Source organism: Ovis canadensis, chromosome X (genome assembly GCF_042477335.2).
Source record: "Ovis canadensis isolate MfBH-ARS-UI-01 breed Bighorn chromosome X, ARS-UI_OviCan_v2, whole genome shotgun sequence".
Classification (NCBI taxonomy): domain Eukaryota; kingdom Metazoa; phylum Chordata; class Mammalia; order Artiodactyla; family Bovidae; genus Ovis; species Ovis canadensis.
In genome coordinates, this window is record NC_091727.1 from 133,158,367 (window position 1) to 133,175,973 (window position 17,607).

Below are 17,607 nucleotides of genomic sequence, written 5' to 3' on the forward strand. Positions count from 1 at the left end.
ACCACATTAGATGGCATCCCTAACCACACTCTTTAACTATAATTATAGAGTCAGTACAGTTGCTTGTAGAAGGTTTCCTGGAGGAGACTTTTTTCTTTTTAAAATGAACATCAGGATTCTCCACAGATTTCTGAAGAGCTTTTTGGTTATGGTCTTACTATGTAGCAGATTGACTCTTTTAAAATTGTCTTCCACCAAACAATAAAGCAGGGGTCACTAATAACATGTTGTGGATTATGGTGGTGGCAGGCAGTCTTTTAAATTTCCCTTGATTATGCCTTTACCTTTACCCACATCCCAGTCAGTCATTGGCAACAGATTTTGGACTAGCTACTTGTATCCCTAGGTGGCAGATTGCGATTGCTTTCCTGGAGAATGGTGGCAAACTTGCCACTGGAAAGATCCTTAATTCACAGTTATCTATGAGTGGGTTATTTTACATACACACACACACACACACACACACGCACATAATATTTTTCTTGAGTAGGTGTCTGACTTAACTACTCTACCTGCAGATAAATTATAGTTTATTTTGAATTCAGGGCAAATGACATTTTGATAATAAAAATTTATCTTGAGCAAGTAGTTTTTAGAATATATATAATTTCTATTGTAACCTGATCCATTGTCTACTCTTTCTTTAAACAACAAAACAAAATATCTAGATTTACTTTACAGCTTGACTTGGAAGTCAGTGGATAAGGTATTAATTATACAGTGGTGATGTTAAAGGGGGTTACTTTCTACTGAGCACTTGCTACATGTTGGGTATTATGCTAAGTGTTTTAAATGAGCTCATTGTTGAGAGACAATTTCCAGTGGATCTCTGAGAGCCTAGTTGGTGGCTCAGAGGTTAAAGCGTCTGCCTGCAACGTGGGAGACCTGGGTTCGATCCTTGGATCGGGAAGATCCCCTGGAGAAGGAAATGGCAACCTGCTCCAGCATTCTTGCCTGGAGAATCCCATGGATGGAGGAGCCTAGTAGGCTACAGCCCATGGGGTCACAAAGAGTCAGACATGACTGAGTGACTTCACTTATGAGCAGAAAAACTGTCCCTTGTCCCAGATTATATTTTCAAGAATGTATATATCGAGAACAGCCATAAAAGGTAGAAATTGTGTCTTCCACCAAAGTGAATGACAATTTTGCTTGCAGCCTTGGAAAATACAGATAATAACTCCCTCTGGAGCAAAAGGCAGGCATGCCTTTGTCCCATTATTAAAGACTTGTGCTTCCTAAGCATGGGATTCTTCTCCTATAATGCAGCCTACTGCTTGTGTAAAGTGTCATCTGGCGCTCTTTGTATTGCTTTGTGGGAATTGGGTTTGGAGAAGCAACACAAATGCTGATACTCTGGCTATTTCTATTGCAATGAATAATTAACTGTCCACTGTTTCTGACTCAAGAATCTTTATTCTTCTACCAACACTCATGAAACTTGGAAGTACAGTAAAGTCTCAGACCCTTCATAGTTTTTAACACTTATGTAACACAACAACCCTATCAGGATATTCAGTTCTGTCCAACACTTTGTGACACCATGGACTGTAGCCTGCCAGTCTCCTCTATTCATGGGATTTCTAGGCAAGAATACTGGAGTGGATTGCCATTTCCTTCTTCAGGGGAAATTCCTGACCCAGGGATCGAACCCAGGTCTCCTGCATTGCAGGCAGATTCTTTACCAACTGAGCCACCAGGAAAGCCCTTTTATTAAGTCACATATTACATATGCAAGGATGAAACTCCATGATCTGTCAAAAGATCCATGGTTAGGACATGACAGAGCTGGATTCTGAAATAGCTTCTCGGACTCCAGTGACCACATTCCCAAGGAGTGAGAATTCTTAAGTCTAGTTCAGTTAAGGCTCTGGGTTGACCTTTTCTCAGACTGCCTAATGAACCATAAGGAAATTACGTTTGAGTAGTCCTGGGTTGGAGATTATCACTGTCATGCCAAAGGTTGAGTGTTCATTTCAGCAGGAGAGAAAAATAGTTAATAAAGTATTCTCTGTTCATACCTCTAATGAATCCTTGTTTATTAACTGTGTTTCTGCCTAATGGAATGAATGTACATAAATTCAAACCTATTATATTGACATTCTTATAAACTAGGTGTATCACCTATGAAAGCTGACATTCTTTATTAAAAACAAACTAAAAAAAGACACAAAGATGTCCTGAGCTCTTCACAACTTATTTATAAGACTATAAGTCTTATTTATAAGACTATTTGTTTATAGGCTCAAAAGGAGAAAAGTGAAAATTTTCAAAAGATTTTGTGTTCCCCCAACTTCTATTATACCACAGATATTTCTGTGATTGTATTAAGTTTACATCTGCTTTTTAATATACATGGCACATAGAAGGACCTCAAAAATATCATGTGAATGCATCTAAAAGGTTGTGGCTCTGCATAAAATGGTAATGTATAATTATAGCTGATTTTTGATGTTGTACAGCAGAAACCAACACAACATAGTAAAGCAATTTTCCTTCAATTAAAAAATAAATTTAAAATAATAAGAGTAATAATAAAGAAATTAGTCATAGCTTTGTCCCACTTGATCTTTAAAAAAAAAGACTTAAAATTTCAGAGAAGTTTTAGGTTCGCAATAAAATTGAGAGGAAGGTACAGAGATTTCCCATATATCTCCTGCCTCCACACATGCATATGCCATTATCAAAATCCACCATCAGAGTGGAACATTTGTTACAACTGATTAACTTACGTTGACACATCATTATCACCCAAAGTCCAGAGTTTTCATTGTAGTTCACTGTTGATATTCAGCATTTTATGGGATTGGACAAGCATATAGTGACATGTATCCACCATTATAGTATCACACAGAGTATTTTTTACTTATCTAACAATCTTCAGACCTCTGCCTATTCATAGCCCCCCACCCTCTCAACCTTGGTGACCACTGATGTTTTACTGTCTCCATAGATTTGACTTTTATACAAGGTCATGTAGCTGGAATCTTATAACCTTTTTAGATTGGCTACTTTTTCTAAGTAAATGTATTTAATGTTCTTCCATGTCTTTCCTGGCTTGATAGCTCATTTCTTTTTAGCATTAAATAATATGTCATTGTCTAAATGTACCACAATTTGTTTATCCATTCACGTAACTGAAAGATATCTTGTTCAGTTCAGTTCAGTTCAGTCGCTCAGTCGTGTCCGACTCTTTACAACCCCATGAATCGCAGCACGCCAGGCCTCCCTGTCCATCACCATCTCCTGGAGTTCACTCAGACTCACGTCCATCGAGTCCGCGATGCCATCCAGCCATCTCATCCTCGGTCGTCCCCTTCTCCTCCTGCCTCCAATCCCTCCCAGCATCAGAGTCTTTTCCAATGAGTCAACTCTTCGCATAGGAAAAGGAGTACGTCAAGGCTGTATATTGTCACCCTGCTTATTTAACTTCTATGCAGAGTACATCATGAGAAATGCTGGACTGGAAGAAACACAAGCTGGAATCAAGATTGCCGGGAGAAATATCAATAACATCAGATATGCAGATGACACTACCCTTATGGCAGAAAGTGAAGAGGAACTAGAAAGCTCTTGATGAAAGTGAAAGAGGAGAGCGAAAAAGTTGGCTTAAAGCTCAACATTCAGAAAACTAAGATCATGGCATCCGGTCCCATCACTTCATGGGAAATAGATGGGGAAACAGTGGAAACAGTGTCAGACTTTATTTTGGGGGGCTCCAAAATCACTGCAGATGGTGACTGCAGCTATGAAATTAAAAGACGCTTACTCCTTGGAAGAAAAATTATGACCAACCTAGATAGTATATTCATAAGCAGAGACATTACTTTGCCGACTAAGGTCCGTCTAGTCAAGGCTATGTTTTTTCCTGTGGTCATGTATGGATGTGAGAGTTGGACTGTGAAGAAGGCTGAGCACCAAAGAATTGATGCTTTTGAACTGTGAAGACTCTTGAGAGTCCCTTGGACTGCAAGGAGATCCAACCAGTCCATTCTGAAGGAGATCAGCCCTGGGATTTCTTTGGAAGGAATGATGCTAAAGCTGAAACTCCAGTACTTTGGCCACCTCATGCGAAGAGCTGACTCGTTGGAAAAGACTCTGATGCTGGGAGGGATTGGAGGCAGGAGGAGAAGGGGACGACCGAGGATGAGATGGCTGGATGGCATCATGGACTTGCTGGACGTGAGTCTGAGTGAACTCCAGGAGATGGTGATGGACAGGGAGGCCTGGCGTGCTGCGATTCATGGGGTCGCAAAGAGTCGGACACGACTGAGCAACTGAAATGAGCTGAACAACTCTCTTGCTTCCAAATTTTGGTAATTATGAAAAAAAAATCTGCTATAAATGTCTATGTGCAGGTTTTTGTGTGGTTATAATGTGGATGGATACCAAGAATATGAATGCCAGATCACATGGTAAGAGTATGTTTCATTTTGTAAGAAATTTGTCTTGCAAAGTGGCTGTACCATTTTGCATTCCTACCATTAATGGATGAGTGTTCCTGTTGATCTGCATCCTCATCAGCTTTTGGTGTTGTCACTTGTTCTGGATTTTGGCCATTCTAGTAGGTGTTTAGTAATATCTCATTTTCATTTGTATTTCCCTGATTACATGTGATGTGCATGCATACGTGCTAAGTGGCTTCAGTCGTGTCAGACTCTGTGCAACAGAGTGGACCATAGCCTGCCAGGCTCCTTTCCATGGGATTCTCCAGGCAAGAGTACTGGAGTGTGTTGCCATCCCCTCCTCCAGGGGATCTTCCCAACCCAGGGATTAAACCTGCGTCTCTTATGTCTCCTGCATTGGCAGGTGGGTTCTTTACCAGTAGCACCTTTCCAAATGCTTATTAGCCATAGGTGTGTCTTTTTTTATGAAGTGTCTGTTAAGGTCTTTGGCACATTTTTAAGTTGAGTTGTTTTCTTTTTTTTTTTTTTCTTATTGTTAAGTTTTAAGTATTTTTTGTATATTTTGGATAACTTTATCAGATGTGTCTTCAGCAAATATTTTCTCCCAGTCTGTGGTTTCTTTCCTAATTCTTTTGATATAGTCTTTTGAAGAGCAGAAGTTTTTCATTTTAACAAAGTTCAGCTTATCAATTATTTCTTTAGTGCTATGATTTTTAAAATTACTGCCATATTCATTGTCATCCAGGTTTCTCCTATGTCGTCTTCTAGTTTTATAGTTTTGCATTTTATGTTTAGGTCTGTGATAAGCCGAAAGATCTGTGTCTAGATTCTTTTTTTTTGCATGTGGATGTGCAATTGTTCCAGTGCCATTTGTTGCAAAGACTATCTTTGCTCCATTGTATTGCCTTTGCTTCTTTGTAAAAGATCAGTCTACTATATTAATGTAGGTTTATTTCCAGTCCCAATATTCTATTCCATTGATCTATTTGTCTATTCATTTGCCATCGTCATAATGTCTTAACTATTGTAGCTTTATAGTAGACCTTGAAGTCAGGTAGTGTCAGTCTTCTAACCTTGTTCTTCTCAGTTTTGTGCATGTGTGCGAAGTTGCTTCAGTTGTGTCTGACACCCTCCAAGATCCTCTGTCCATGGGATTCTGTCCATGGGATTCTCCAGGCAAGAATACTGGAGTAGGTTGCCATGCCCTCCTCCAGGGGATCTTTCTGACCCAGGTATCGAGCCCGCATCCCTTATGTCTCCTGCATTGGCAGGTGGGTTCTTTACCACTAGTACCACCTTGGAAGCCCTTTCAGTTTTCTACTTATCATTATATGCATCATGTAAGTAATTTGTTATATATATGTATATATATGTATATATATATATGTTCTTTGTTTAGTATTTTTAATATAAATGGTATTATGTTTTTCATTTCAAAGTGTTCATTGCTGACATATAGGGAAGCAATAGACTTTTGTGTCAGTTATATCCATATAACCTACAACCTTGACAAAGATGTTTTTTAGTTCCAGATGCTTTTTTTGTTGGTTCTTTCAGATTTTCTACACAGAAAATCATATAATCTATGAATTTTCTTGTCTACTTCAGTTTTAACTGGGAGTTCTAGTATAATGTTGAAAAGGAGTGGTGAGAGAGGAGATATGGCCTCATTCTTGATCATAGTGGGAATATTTCTAGTTCCTCACCACCAAGTATGATGTCAGCTGTTGGCTTTTTGTAGATATTCTTTATCAAGTTGAGGAATTTCCCCTCTAGTACTAGTTTACTGAGAATTCTTATTATAAATGGGTTTTGGGTTTTGTCAAATGCTTTTCCTGTGTCTACTGATGGGATCATGTGTTTTTTCTTCTTTAGCCTGTTGATATGATGGATTTCATTAACTGCTTTTTGAATGTTGAACCAGGAAAACTCTTACTTGTTTGTGGTATATAAAATTCTTTTTCTCCATTGCTGGATTTGATTTGCTGATATTTTGTTGAGGATTTTGCATCTATGTTTATGGGAGATATTAGTCTGTGGTTTTCTTTTAATGTCTTTGGTTTTGTTATTAGGGTAACAGTAGCCTCATAGAATGTGTTAGAAAGCTTTCCCTCTGCTTCAGTCTTCTAAAAGAGATTATAGAAAATTTGTTTAATTAATTTCTTAAGTATTTAATAGAATTTACCAGTGAATCCATCTGGGCCTGGTGCTTTCTCCTTTGGAAAGTTATTAATTATCTATTCAATTACTTTAATACTTGTAAGTTTATTCATATTTTCTGCTTCTTCATATATGAGTTTTGGCATATTGTGCCTTTTTGAAAAACATGCCAAAAAATTCGGTCCTTTTCATCTAGGTTATCAAGTTTGTGGGCATATAGTTGCTCATAATATTCCTTTGTTTTCCTTTTAGTATTCATAGGATTTGTGTTGATGTCTCCTCTTTTATTTCTGATATTAAAAAGTTATATTCTCCCTTTTTTCTCTTCCTCTTTACTTTTAAAATATTAACATTGCATGTTTGCTGTTATATGTACTTATTTCTGGGCTTCCCTGGTGGTTCAGACAATAAAGAATTTGTCTGCAGTGCAGGAGACTCAGGTTTGATCCCTGGGTCAGGAAGATCCCCTGAAGAAGGGAATGGCTACCCATTCCAATATTCTTGCCTGGAGAATTCCATAGACGGAGGAGCCTGGTGAGCTACAGTACTTATTTTTGCACTCATCTGAAAGTCTCTTTTTCTACACAATCAAATATATTTTTCAGTAATATCTTATTTTATAATGATTCTCGAGAAATGGAATTCACCAAAGGGCCTGATATCCTATTTGTTTATTCATTTGTTTCCCTTCCATAAATTAAGTATAATATCAGTTCATAGTTCTTTTGTTTTGAGAGCAATATCATCCAGTGATCTAGATTGACTAATTGATAGTTATGAAAAACCGTCAATTTACATTTAAAAAATGTCAGAAACCAAATTTTGTTTTAGCTTATTAACCATTAAATGGTAATTTTCAAGGAAAGTATTTTGAAATGAGCATAAGACAATTGAAAGAACCATTTAGAAATTTTCGACTATACCGTGAGGCATTTTATCTGGGCTTCTGCTTGTGGATATGAAAGAGTTCCCTAATTTATTTAGTTTCTTTTCAGTAGGTTAGTCCTGGTGATACAACAAATTCATATAAACTCAAAATTTGAAATAAAGCTTTAGATATTATATATTAGCATGTTTTATAAATGGGAATTGGAAAGGGACATCTGTATTTTTCATGTATATTTTAAATTCTAGGTCTTACTTTTCCCCTTAGGAAACCCAAGATAGTCAACATTTTACTTTAGAAATATTTCTGTGAAAAAAAAGTATACATTATGGCCTACAGTAGCTAGCATTAAACCTTTGGAATAGAAAGCAAGGTTTATTTATAAATTTGCAAATTCTGTGCTGTGCATTTTAATAACAGTGTTGTTTAAGTGTTATCTTTACACATCTGCATTTCTTTCTGTGAGTATCCCTGAACTGGCATGGATAACTGTGAGTTAATTTGGCTGATATCATCAAGTTCTGAGAGTAACCAGAGTCTAACAAAACCTCTTTTCTAATCCACTGACAAGCTGTATGATTTTGACTAATTTATTTATCCTCTTTGCATCTTCTTTTCCTATACAAAACATAGATGATACTTACTCTGTGCTTTTATCCTGTATTATTGCCAGAATTAAGTAAAATAGGAGATATGGCAACACTTGAAAGATGACAAATGTATAAAATTGTGTGTAAGGCATTGCTTCAACATCACTGTGAAAGCCCTTGGCGCATATTGAGCCTGAACATGTTCCTTGTCCTCCTCAGGATGTTAGAGGGAGGACAGAAAAAAAAATTGTAATTCCCATTCTTGCACACTCATCAGTCTGCCTTCTCAAATTTGCAAAGCTCTGGTTGCACCTAATGATAGAAAAGTAACATTTTTAGGTCCCTGTTGTGGGAAACATTTTAAATAGAACTGGCCTGTGGCATTTTTCAAAATAAAATCTAAATAATTCGAGATTGTTAGTGGGAACTGTGCCAGGGCTAGATTACTCAACTAATAAAAATCAACCTGAGTCTCTGGTATGAACCTAACAGAAGCAGAAGATATTAAGAAGAGGTGGCAAGAATACACAAAAGAACTATAGAAAAAAAATTTCTTCATGACCCAGATAATCACGATGGTGTGATCACTCACCTAGAGCCAGACATCCTGGAATGCAAAGTCAAGTGGGCCTTAGGAAGTATCACTATGAACAAAGCTAGTGGAGGTGATGGAATTCCAGTTGAGCTATTTCAAATCCTGAAAAATAATGCTGTGAAAGTGCTGCACTCAATATGTCACCAAATTTGGAAAACTCAGCAGTGGCCACAGGACTGGAAAAAGGTCAGTTTTCATTCCAATCCCAAAGAAAGGCAATGCCAAAGAAGAATGCTCAACCTACCACACAGTTGCACTCATCTCACACGCTAGAAAAGTAATGCTCAAAATTCTCCAATCCAGGCTTCAACAGTACATGAATCATGAACTTCCAGATGTTCAAGCTGGTTTTAGAAAAAGCAGAGGAACCAGAGATCAAATTGCCAAAATCCATTGGATCATCGAAAAAGCAAGAGAGTTCCAGAAAAACATCTACTACTGCTTTTTTGACTATGCTAAAGCCTTTGACTGTGTGGATCACAACAAACTATGGAAAATTCTTAAAGAGATGGGAATTCCAGACCACCTGACCTGCCTCTTGAGAAATCTGTATTCAGGTCAGGAAGCAACAGTTAGAACTGAACATGGAACAACAGACTGGCTCCAAATCGGGAAAGGAGTACATCAAGACTGTATATTGTCACCCTGCTTATTTAACTTCTATGCAGAGTACATCATGAGAAATGCTGGGATGGATGAAGCCCAAGATGGAATTAAGACTGCCAAGAGAAATATCAGTAACCTCAGTTATGCAAATGACACCACCCTTATGACAGAAAGTGAAGAAGAACTAAAGAGCCTCTTGATGAACGTGAAAGAGGAGAGTGAAAAAGTTAGCTTAAAGCTCAGCATTCAGAAAACTTAGATCATGACATCCTGTCTCATTTGCTGCTAAGTCACTTCAGTCGTGTCTGACTCTGTGCGACCCCATAGACAGCAGCCCGCCAGGCTCCCCCATCCCTGGGTTTCTCCAGGCAAGAACACTGAAGTGGGTTGCCATTTCCTTCTCCAATGCATGAAAGTGAAAAGTGAAAGTGAATTCGCTCATGGCAAATAGATGGAGAAACAGTGGAAATAGTGGCTGACTTTTTTTTTTTTTTTTGGTCTCCAAAATCACTGTCAATGGTGACTGCAGCCATGAAATTAAAAGACACTTGCTCCTTGGAAGAAAAGCTATGACCAACCTAGACAGCATATTAAAAAGCAGAGACATTACTTTGCTGACAAAGGTCCATCTAGTCAAAGCTATGGTTTTTCCAGTAGTCATGTATGGATGTGAGATATGGACCATAAAGAAAGCTGAGCACCAAAGAATTGATGCTTTTGAACTGTGGTGTTGGAGAAGACTCTTGAGAGTCCCTTGGACTGCAAAGAGATCCAACCAGTCCATCCTAAAGGAAATCAGTCCTGAATATTCATTGGAAGGACTGAGGCTGGAGCTGAAACTCTAATACTTTGGCCACCTGATGCTAAGAACAGACTCATTTGAAAAGACCCTGATGCTGGGAAAGATTGAAGGCAGGTGGAGAAGGGGATGACAGAGGGTGAGATGGTTGGATGGCATCACTGACTCAATGGACATGAGTTTGAGTAAACTCCAGGAGTTGTTGATGGACAAGGAGGCCTGGCATGCTGCAGTCCATGGGGTCACAAATTGTTGGACACAACTGAGCACCTGAGCTGACTGAGCTGAACTCAGACTGTCAGGCAGCCTTGATCACAGCTCCCTCAGGTCAGCAATGGAGAAACAACAGTACTTGTACGAGGACTTGTCTTGAGTTCCAGAGACATTGGTTGTCATCACAGACTTCATACTGGCACTTGTTTGTCAGCTGACAAGCAATTTATAAGCAGCCTTTTACATGCTAGAGACTAGAGCAAAAGTGAATTCACACAGAGCCCTGGTCAAGATTTTTTGCAGGTAAGGTTAGAGAAGAAGGAGACAGCAGAAGATGAGATGGTTGGATGGTGTCACCAACTCAATGGACATGAGTTCGAGCAAATTCCAGGAGATAATAGAGGACAAAGGATCTTGGTGTACTATAGTCCATGTGGTCACAAAAGAGTCAGACACCACTGAGCGACTGAACAACAAGGAAAACAAGAGTTAGAGAACATTTCCTCCTTTGGACTCTCAGCCATCCCCAGGGTGGATTCCCTGCCCTCATCCTCATCTCAAGTTAATGAAGATGCTGCTGGGATGACCTACATAGTGTCTACTTTGGACAGTTTGAAGAAGAAACAAGAAGTTTTGCCTAGGGGTCTGGGCTTTATTGTAGAAGATGTTTGTCTAAGAAACCTGCAGAAGACTGAGTGGCACTCTCAATAACAACTTGACCTCCCAAGTTCTGACCTTTGCCTGGTAGCTAGTATTCACAGTACCTGGAAGTTCCTTATTGCCTTAGTTTGCTTTCTCTTAACTTCTTTTTTGTGCCTAAGGCAGTATACCTTTTTCATCCTTTCAAACCTTCATGGTGTACTGGTACTAGGCCTGTTGCCTAACTGACTTCTTCCAGATTCTTTCTTCTCAAATAGGACCCTAGCCCAGTGGTATATCTTGACTCATTGCTGTCAATGTGTTGTGTTTATTGTATTAGTGATGGTTTATAAATTACCATATCACATAGAAATTATAATTATTCTTTATTAACAATATGTGTTTTGTTAGTCACTCAGTTGTGTCTGAAACTCTTTGCAAGCCCATGAACTATAGCCCGCCAGGCTCCTCTGTCCATGGGATTGTCCAGACAAGAGTACTGGAGTGGGTTTCCATTCCCTTCTCCAGGGGATCTTCCCAACCCAGGGATTGAACTCAGGTCTCCTGCATTGCAGGCAGATTCTTTACTGTCTGAGCCACCAGGGAAGCCCATTAACAATATACGTACCAATTAATACTAGCAGTAATAATAATTCTAAAGAAAGTGAAAGTGAAGTTGCTCAGTCGTGTCCGACTCTTTGCGACCCGTGGACTGTAGCCTATCAAGCTCCTCCGTCCATGGGATTCTCCAGGCAAGAATACTGGAGTGGGTTGCCATTTCCTTCTCCAGGGTATCTTCCCGACCCAGGGATTGAACCCAGGTCTCCCACATTGCAGGCAGACACTTTAACCTCTGCACCACCATGGAAGCCCTTAAATACAAGAATGCAGTCTCTTAGAAAACCTCCTATAGAGACACAGAACTTCAGATCCAAGTACTAACATCAAAGATTTCAAGGGAGGAAAGGAAGCCAGGTTGAAAGAAGGGGGAGGAGGCGGGAGAGGGGAGGCGAAAGGGATGGCCTTACAGACGTCAATAATTCTAATGACAGCTTATTAAATATCTACTATGGGCCAGATGCTGTGCTATGTACTTTATATTTCTTTAAGACCTACAGCAGAGGTCAGATATTATATATTATTTAAGACCTGGAGAGGTCAAATATTATAACTGTTCCAACTGAAAATGGTAAACTTATTTTTACTTAAGTTTGTATAACAAAAGGAACTTCCTTTTCCAACTTCCAATGGAACCACCATCAAGGATTTCTTATCCTCATTTTTCAGGTGAGGAATCAGAGACAGAGCTGTTGCATAGCTTGTCCAAAGACACAGAGTTAGTTGAACCTAGTGTATTTTAGCTCAAAGCTCATGGTTTGTAATGAAACCACTAAATTATGTTGGTCCCTTATTTAGTCTACCCTATTTCTCCCCAGGATTAAATATATTTGGGATAGTAAGCTCCTTTCATGGAACTGAACATTCTATTTCTATTGTTGAGACTGCTGATCAGCAGCACTCATTCTCTGGGTTTGTAACAAAGTAATGGTAAGGTATTTAACAAGTCGAGTCTGTTTCACCTATATGGATGAAAACCATGGAACAGATATGATCAAAGTCTTTGACATTAAGAACTGTTTATAATACATTTACATACTTAGCAGAGGTGATTCCCTTTCTTCTTTGTTTATTACTTTTTAAAAACTGTAACCATTTATCTTCCTTGCATTCCCTATTCCTACCCTAATCCTCCCTGTCTCCAAGATACAACCATTATATATTTTTTTTCTTTACTGGTATTCTGATTCACAAAACTTGGCTAATCCTTACCCTGGTGATAAAATAATATCTGCAAAATTATCCTGAGTCATATTTAAACAGGGAATAGGATATTTGACCAGCCATATACGTGAATCTGGAGAATGGGAATAGAGGTTTAGTACCATAAGTGTATGTCTATGTGTGCCAAGTCATGTCCAACTCTTTGAGACCCTATGGACTGTAGCCTGCTAAGCTCCTCTGTTGGTGGGATTATCCAGGCAAAAATACTGGAGTGGGTTGACATTTCCTCCTCCAGGGGATCTTCCCAACCCAGAGATTGAACCTGAGTCTCCTGCATCGGCAGATGGAGTCTTTACCACTAAGCCACCTGGGAACCCCCTTAGTACCATGAGGTTTATGCCAAAGTAGAGCAGAGAGAATGTGTCTCTTGAATACATGTCTTTTGATCCCCATGCATTTAATCAACTAACATTTGCTGAGTACTTCTATCTATTAACTTAGATCCCAGGAATAGAGTGATGAACAAGAGCAACAAGTTTGCTTACACTTAAAAAAAAGCACATGATAGAAAATTAAAGAGAAGGGCAAGTATAAAAATATGTGGTTCAAATAAGCTTAGAATATTCAACAAACAGAGAAATGCCATTGTGACTGCACCTTAATTGAGTGAAGTACAGAATGTTATGATAGGCCACATCATATAGAGTGTTAAAAAAAGCAAGAAGCCACAGGCATGTTTAGCATTGTAGTATTGAAAATGGAGTCAAGAAGAGCCAAATGTTACCTTATGGCTGAGACTTTAGAAAAGAAAAATTCTGGTGGCTTTAACTTCATGTCTATTAATGAAGCTGCCAAACATCCCAGGATTAAATGTTCTTACATTTGATCCCCGGTATGCCTATATTTTACCCTTTTGGTTCTAAGAACCTATACTGAAGAAGAGAGAAAGACAGTAAGTAGCTGACAATTGACATTGTATAATGGGTTTACAGCTGAACATCAGAATGGGAATGCTTTGATAGACTCTTCAGATGACACAGGTATCAGATAGTCAGAGTTCAGTTGGGTTCAGTCACTCAGTCACGTCTGCCTCTTTGCGACCCCATGGACTAAAGCATGCCAAGCTTCCCTGTCTATCACCAACTCCTGGAGCTTGCTCAAATTCATGTCCATAGAGTTGGTGAAGCCATCCAACCATCTCATCCTCTGACATCCCCTTCTCCTCCTGCCTTCAATCTTTCCCAGCATCAGGGTCTTTTCAAATGAGTCGATTCTTTGCATCAGGTGGCCAAAGTATTGGAGTTTAAGCTTTAGCCTCAGCCCTTCCAATGAATATTCAGGACTGAATTCCTTTAGGATGGACTGGTTGGATCTCCTTGCAGTCCAAGGGACTCTCAAGAGTCTTCTCCAACACCACAGTTCAAAAGCATCAATTCTTTGGTGCTCAGCTTTCTTTCTTTTTTTTTTTTTCAGTTTCATCTTTTTATTATTATTATTATTTTTTAATTTTAAAATCTTTAATTCTTACATGCATTCCCAAACATGGTCCATATCTCACATCCATACATGACTACTGGAAAAACCATAGCTTTGACTAGATGGACCTTTGTTGGCAAAGTAATGTCTGCTTTTTAATATGCTGTCTGCTGCTGCTGCTAAGTCACTTCAGTCGTGTCCAACTCTGTGCAACCCCAGAGACGGCAGCCCACCAGGCTACCTCGTCCCTGGGATTCTCCAGGCAAGAACACTGGAGTGGGTTGCCATTTCCTTCTCCAAGGCATGAAAGTGAAAAGTGAAAGTGAAGTCGCTTAGTCGTGCCCGACTCTTAGCAACCCCATGGACTGCAGCCCACCAGGCTCCTCCGTCCATGGGATTTTCCAGGCAAGAGTGCTGGAGTGGGGTGCCATTGCCTTCTCCTAATATGCTGTCTACGTTGGTCATAGCTTTTCTTCCAAGGAGCAAGCCTCTTTTAATTTCATGGCTGCAGTCACCATCCGTGGTGATTTTGGAGCCCCCCAAAATAAAGTCACTCACTGTTTCCATCATTTCCCCATCTATTTGCCAGGAAGTGATGGGACCAGTTGCCATGATCTTAGTTTTCTGAATGTTTAGTTTCAAGCCAACTTTTTCACTCTCCTCCTTCACTTTCATCAAGAGGCTCTTTAGTTCTTTCTGCAATAAGGGTGGTGTCATCTGCATACCTGAGGTTATTGATATTTCTCCCAGCAATCTTGATTCCAACTTGTGCTTCATCCAGCCCAGCATTTCTCATGATGTACTCTGCATATAAGTTAAATAAACAGGGTGACAATATATAGCCTTGATGTATTCTTTTCCCAATTTTGAACCAGTCTGTTGTTCCATGTCCAGTCTAACTGTTGCTTCTTGACCTTCTTACAGATTCCTCAGGAGGCAGGTCAGGTGGCCTGGTATTCCCATCTCTTTCAGAATTTTCCAGTTTTTTGTGATCCACACAGTCAAAGGCTTTGGCGCAGTCAATAAAGTAGAAGTAGATGTTTTTCTCGAACTCTCTTGCTTTTTCAATGATCCAGTGGATGTTGGCAATTTGATTTCTGGTTCCTCTGCCTTTTCTAAATCCAGCTTGAGTCCTTGCCTGTAATTAACTTCCCTAGAAATCCAAGTAGCAGTCATTTTGATTGCTAGTTTGTAAACCCAATGGGCAGCTGCCATCTGCACTCCTGTGTTTTGTTGGGTGTCTGACATATTGTGAAATTTCAATGAGTACTAAGCAGTACAAACAGTAACAATTGCAAGGCCATCTTAACATTATTGGTTGGCATGTGAATACCATTTATCAGGACTGTTATGACTTATTTGTAGAAGCACTCGGTTTTGAAGTAACCCTGGCACTTTGTGTTTTTTAACAGAAGGTATCCCTTGATGTTTAGAATAGATATGATTCTGAAACGTCACACCAAGAAATTTACAGTTGATCTCATGCTAAATCTTACCAGGCTGCTTCTGATCTCGTCCTCGTCCTTTCCAGTTTTATTTTATATGGTTCATATCTTCTGGAATTCAGGTAGAGTAGGTTAGGGAAAAGTTATACATGGGGAAATGAAGGCAGAATTGAATTCTATAAATGCCCTTGTGTTATGAGTTAATCAGTGGTCAACTTCTAAAGCAGCCTTATGGGAAAATTCAGTGTTGAAATTCCTTTATAATTCTAATTTTAGTGGATAAAATTAATCCACTCTACTTGGATTTGTTCTCTTAAGTGCCCAGAATTTGACCCTTGCCATATCTCAGTAAACAGGTATCTCCTGCATGTTGTTCTGGTTTTTGGTATGTATCCTGTAAAAGAAAATGTTAGTAGCTTAGAAAACAATTACAAAATTCACAATCCTTAGAATATCTGTTAAGGTACTGGTCATAAGAGCAAACCAGAAATGACTATAGCCCTAGTTATAGACTTTCTTTTTTTTTAATATAAATTTATTTAATTGGAGGCTAATTACTTTAGAATATTGTATTAGTTTTGCCATACATCAACGTGAATCGGCCATGGGTATACACACATTTTTTAAATTATTTTTTAATTGGAGGATAATTGCTTTACAATGTTGTTTGTTTCTACCATACAACAGTTTGAATCAGTCATGATCTAACTCCTCCCTCTTGAGCCTCCCTCTCTACACCTCTCCCACCTCTCTAGAGGTGGGGGTGCCAGGCTAGGCTCCCTGTGTTGTATAGTAGCTTCCCATTAGCTATTTATTTTAAACACATATATACCTGGTAGTATGTATATGTCAGTGCTGCTCTCTCAGTTCGTCCCACCTTCTCCTTCCCCTGCTGTGTCTACAAGTCCATTGTCTACATCTGCATCTCAATTCTGTAGACACTCTCATATATATTTTTACTATCAGATTGTCAGCGTAGCAATATTTAACGCTAGAAAAGAAGTCTGACTTACATTTCAGAAGCTGGGGACATCTGCACTATGTACTGATAGCTGTGTAGCTGTTTCATGGTTACAGGTAGCATTTTGTTTTAGCTCTTCCTGTCAGTTGAAGTAGAAAACTTTCCTGTGTTGTTTCCATGTTTTGTTTTTTTTTTTTTTTCTGATTTCTATGCAAGGTCCTAAATGGAAAAGTCAATAATCTTGAAATATATACAGTACAAACATAGTTGTAAACACCCAATAAAGTCATTTTACTTTTTCTCTGTTCCTACAGAAACTCAACCTATTGCATGAAGGTGTCAATGTCCTTGACTGTTGCAGAGAATGAATTAGGTCTGTGCTATAATAGCAGGATCCGCTATTTGGAAAAATCCGAGGTCACTAAAAGAAAGGAGATCTCCTGTCCAGACATGGATGACTTTAAAAAATCTGATCAGGAGCCTGATATTGTGTGGTACAAGGTAATTCAGCATGATGCATTCTTTACCTTATGTTGATAGCTGGATTGGGGAGAGAAAAAGGGAAAGCTTTTATTTTGAGTTTTTGGTATTAGATATTTCACTGAGAAGTATCAGAAGACCCACAACTAAATAATTCAGAGCTATGATTCCTACATATTACTGGTTTCCACGTACGTCCATCAGCAGGTGTCAGAAGAAATCCCAGCTTCTCCAAAGACTAGAAATGAGGAAAATAGCCCTCTACCCCAACTCATGAGAGCAAGGAGGAAGAAGAGTGAAAATTTAAGCAACACGTAAAAGAAAGTATTTGAGAGACATAGAAATATTATTACTGTTAGGACAAAGGTCCATCATTACAAATAATAGTGCTTCCAAAAAGTAGCAATCGTTATCATGGTCTATATTGTGAAAGCCACTGAAATCAGTGCAGAGGAGAGAAATGGGCCCAGTGCAGGATTTGTGAATACTGGAAATATGGGGATCTGTCAATAAACCACCATCAAAGACTGCACAGATGAGTGTTGAATGAAGGAACTATTTACAGAGCT

At 39.0% G+C, this 17,607-nt stretch overlaps 1 protein-coding gene across 1 annotated transcript in view; it reads left to right on the forward strand.

The window, feature by feature from the left end:
* IL1RAPL2 (interleukin 1 receptor accessory protein like 2) overlaps positions 1–17,607 on the forward strand; it is a 1,194,055-nt gene that overhangs the window by 639,395 nt on the left and 537,053 nt on the right. The window contains exon 4 of the mRNA XM_070291065.1: positions 16,873–17,059. Within this exon, the coding sequence (XP_070147166.1) occupies positions 16,873–17,059 (187 nt within the window). The remainder of the gene's footprint in view (positions 1–16,872; positions 17,060–17,607) is intronic.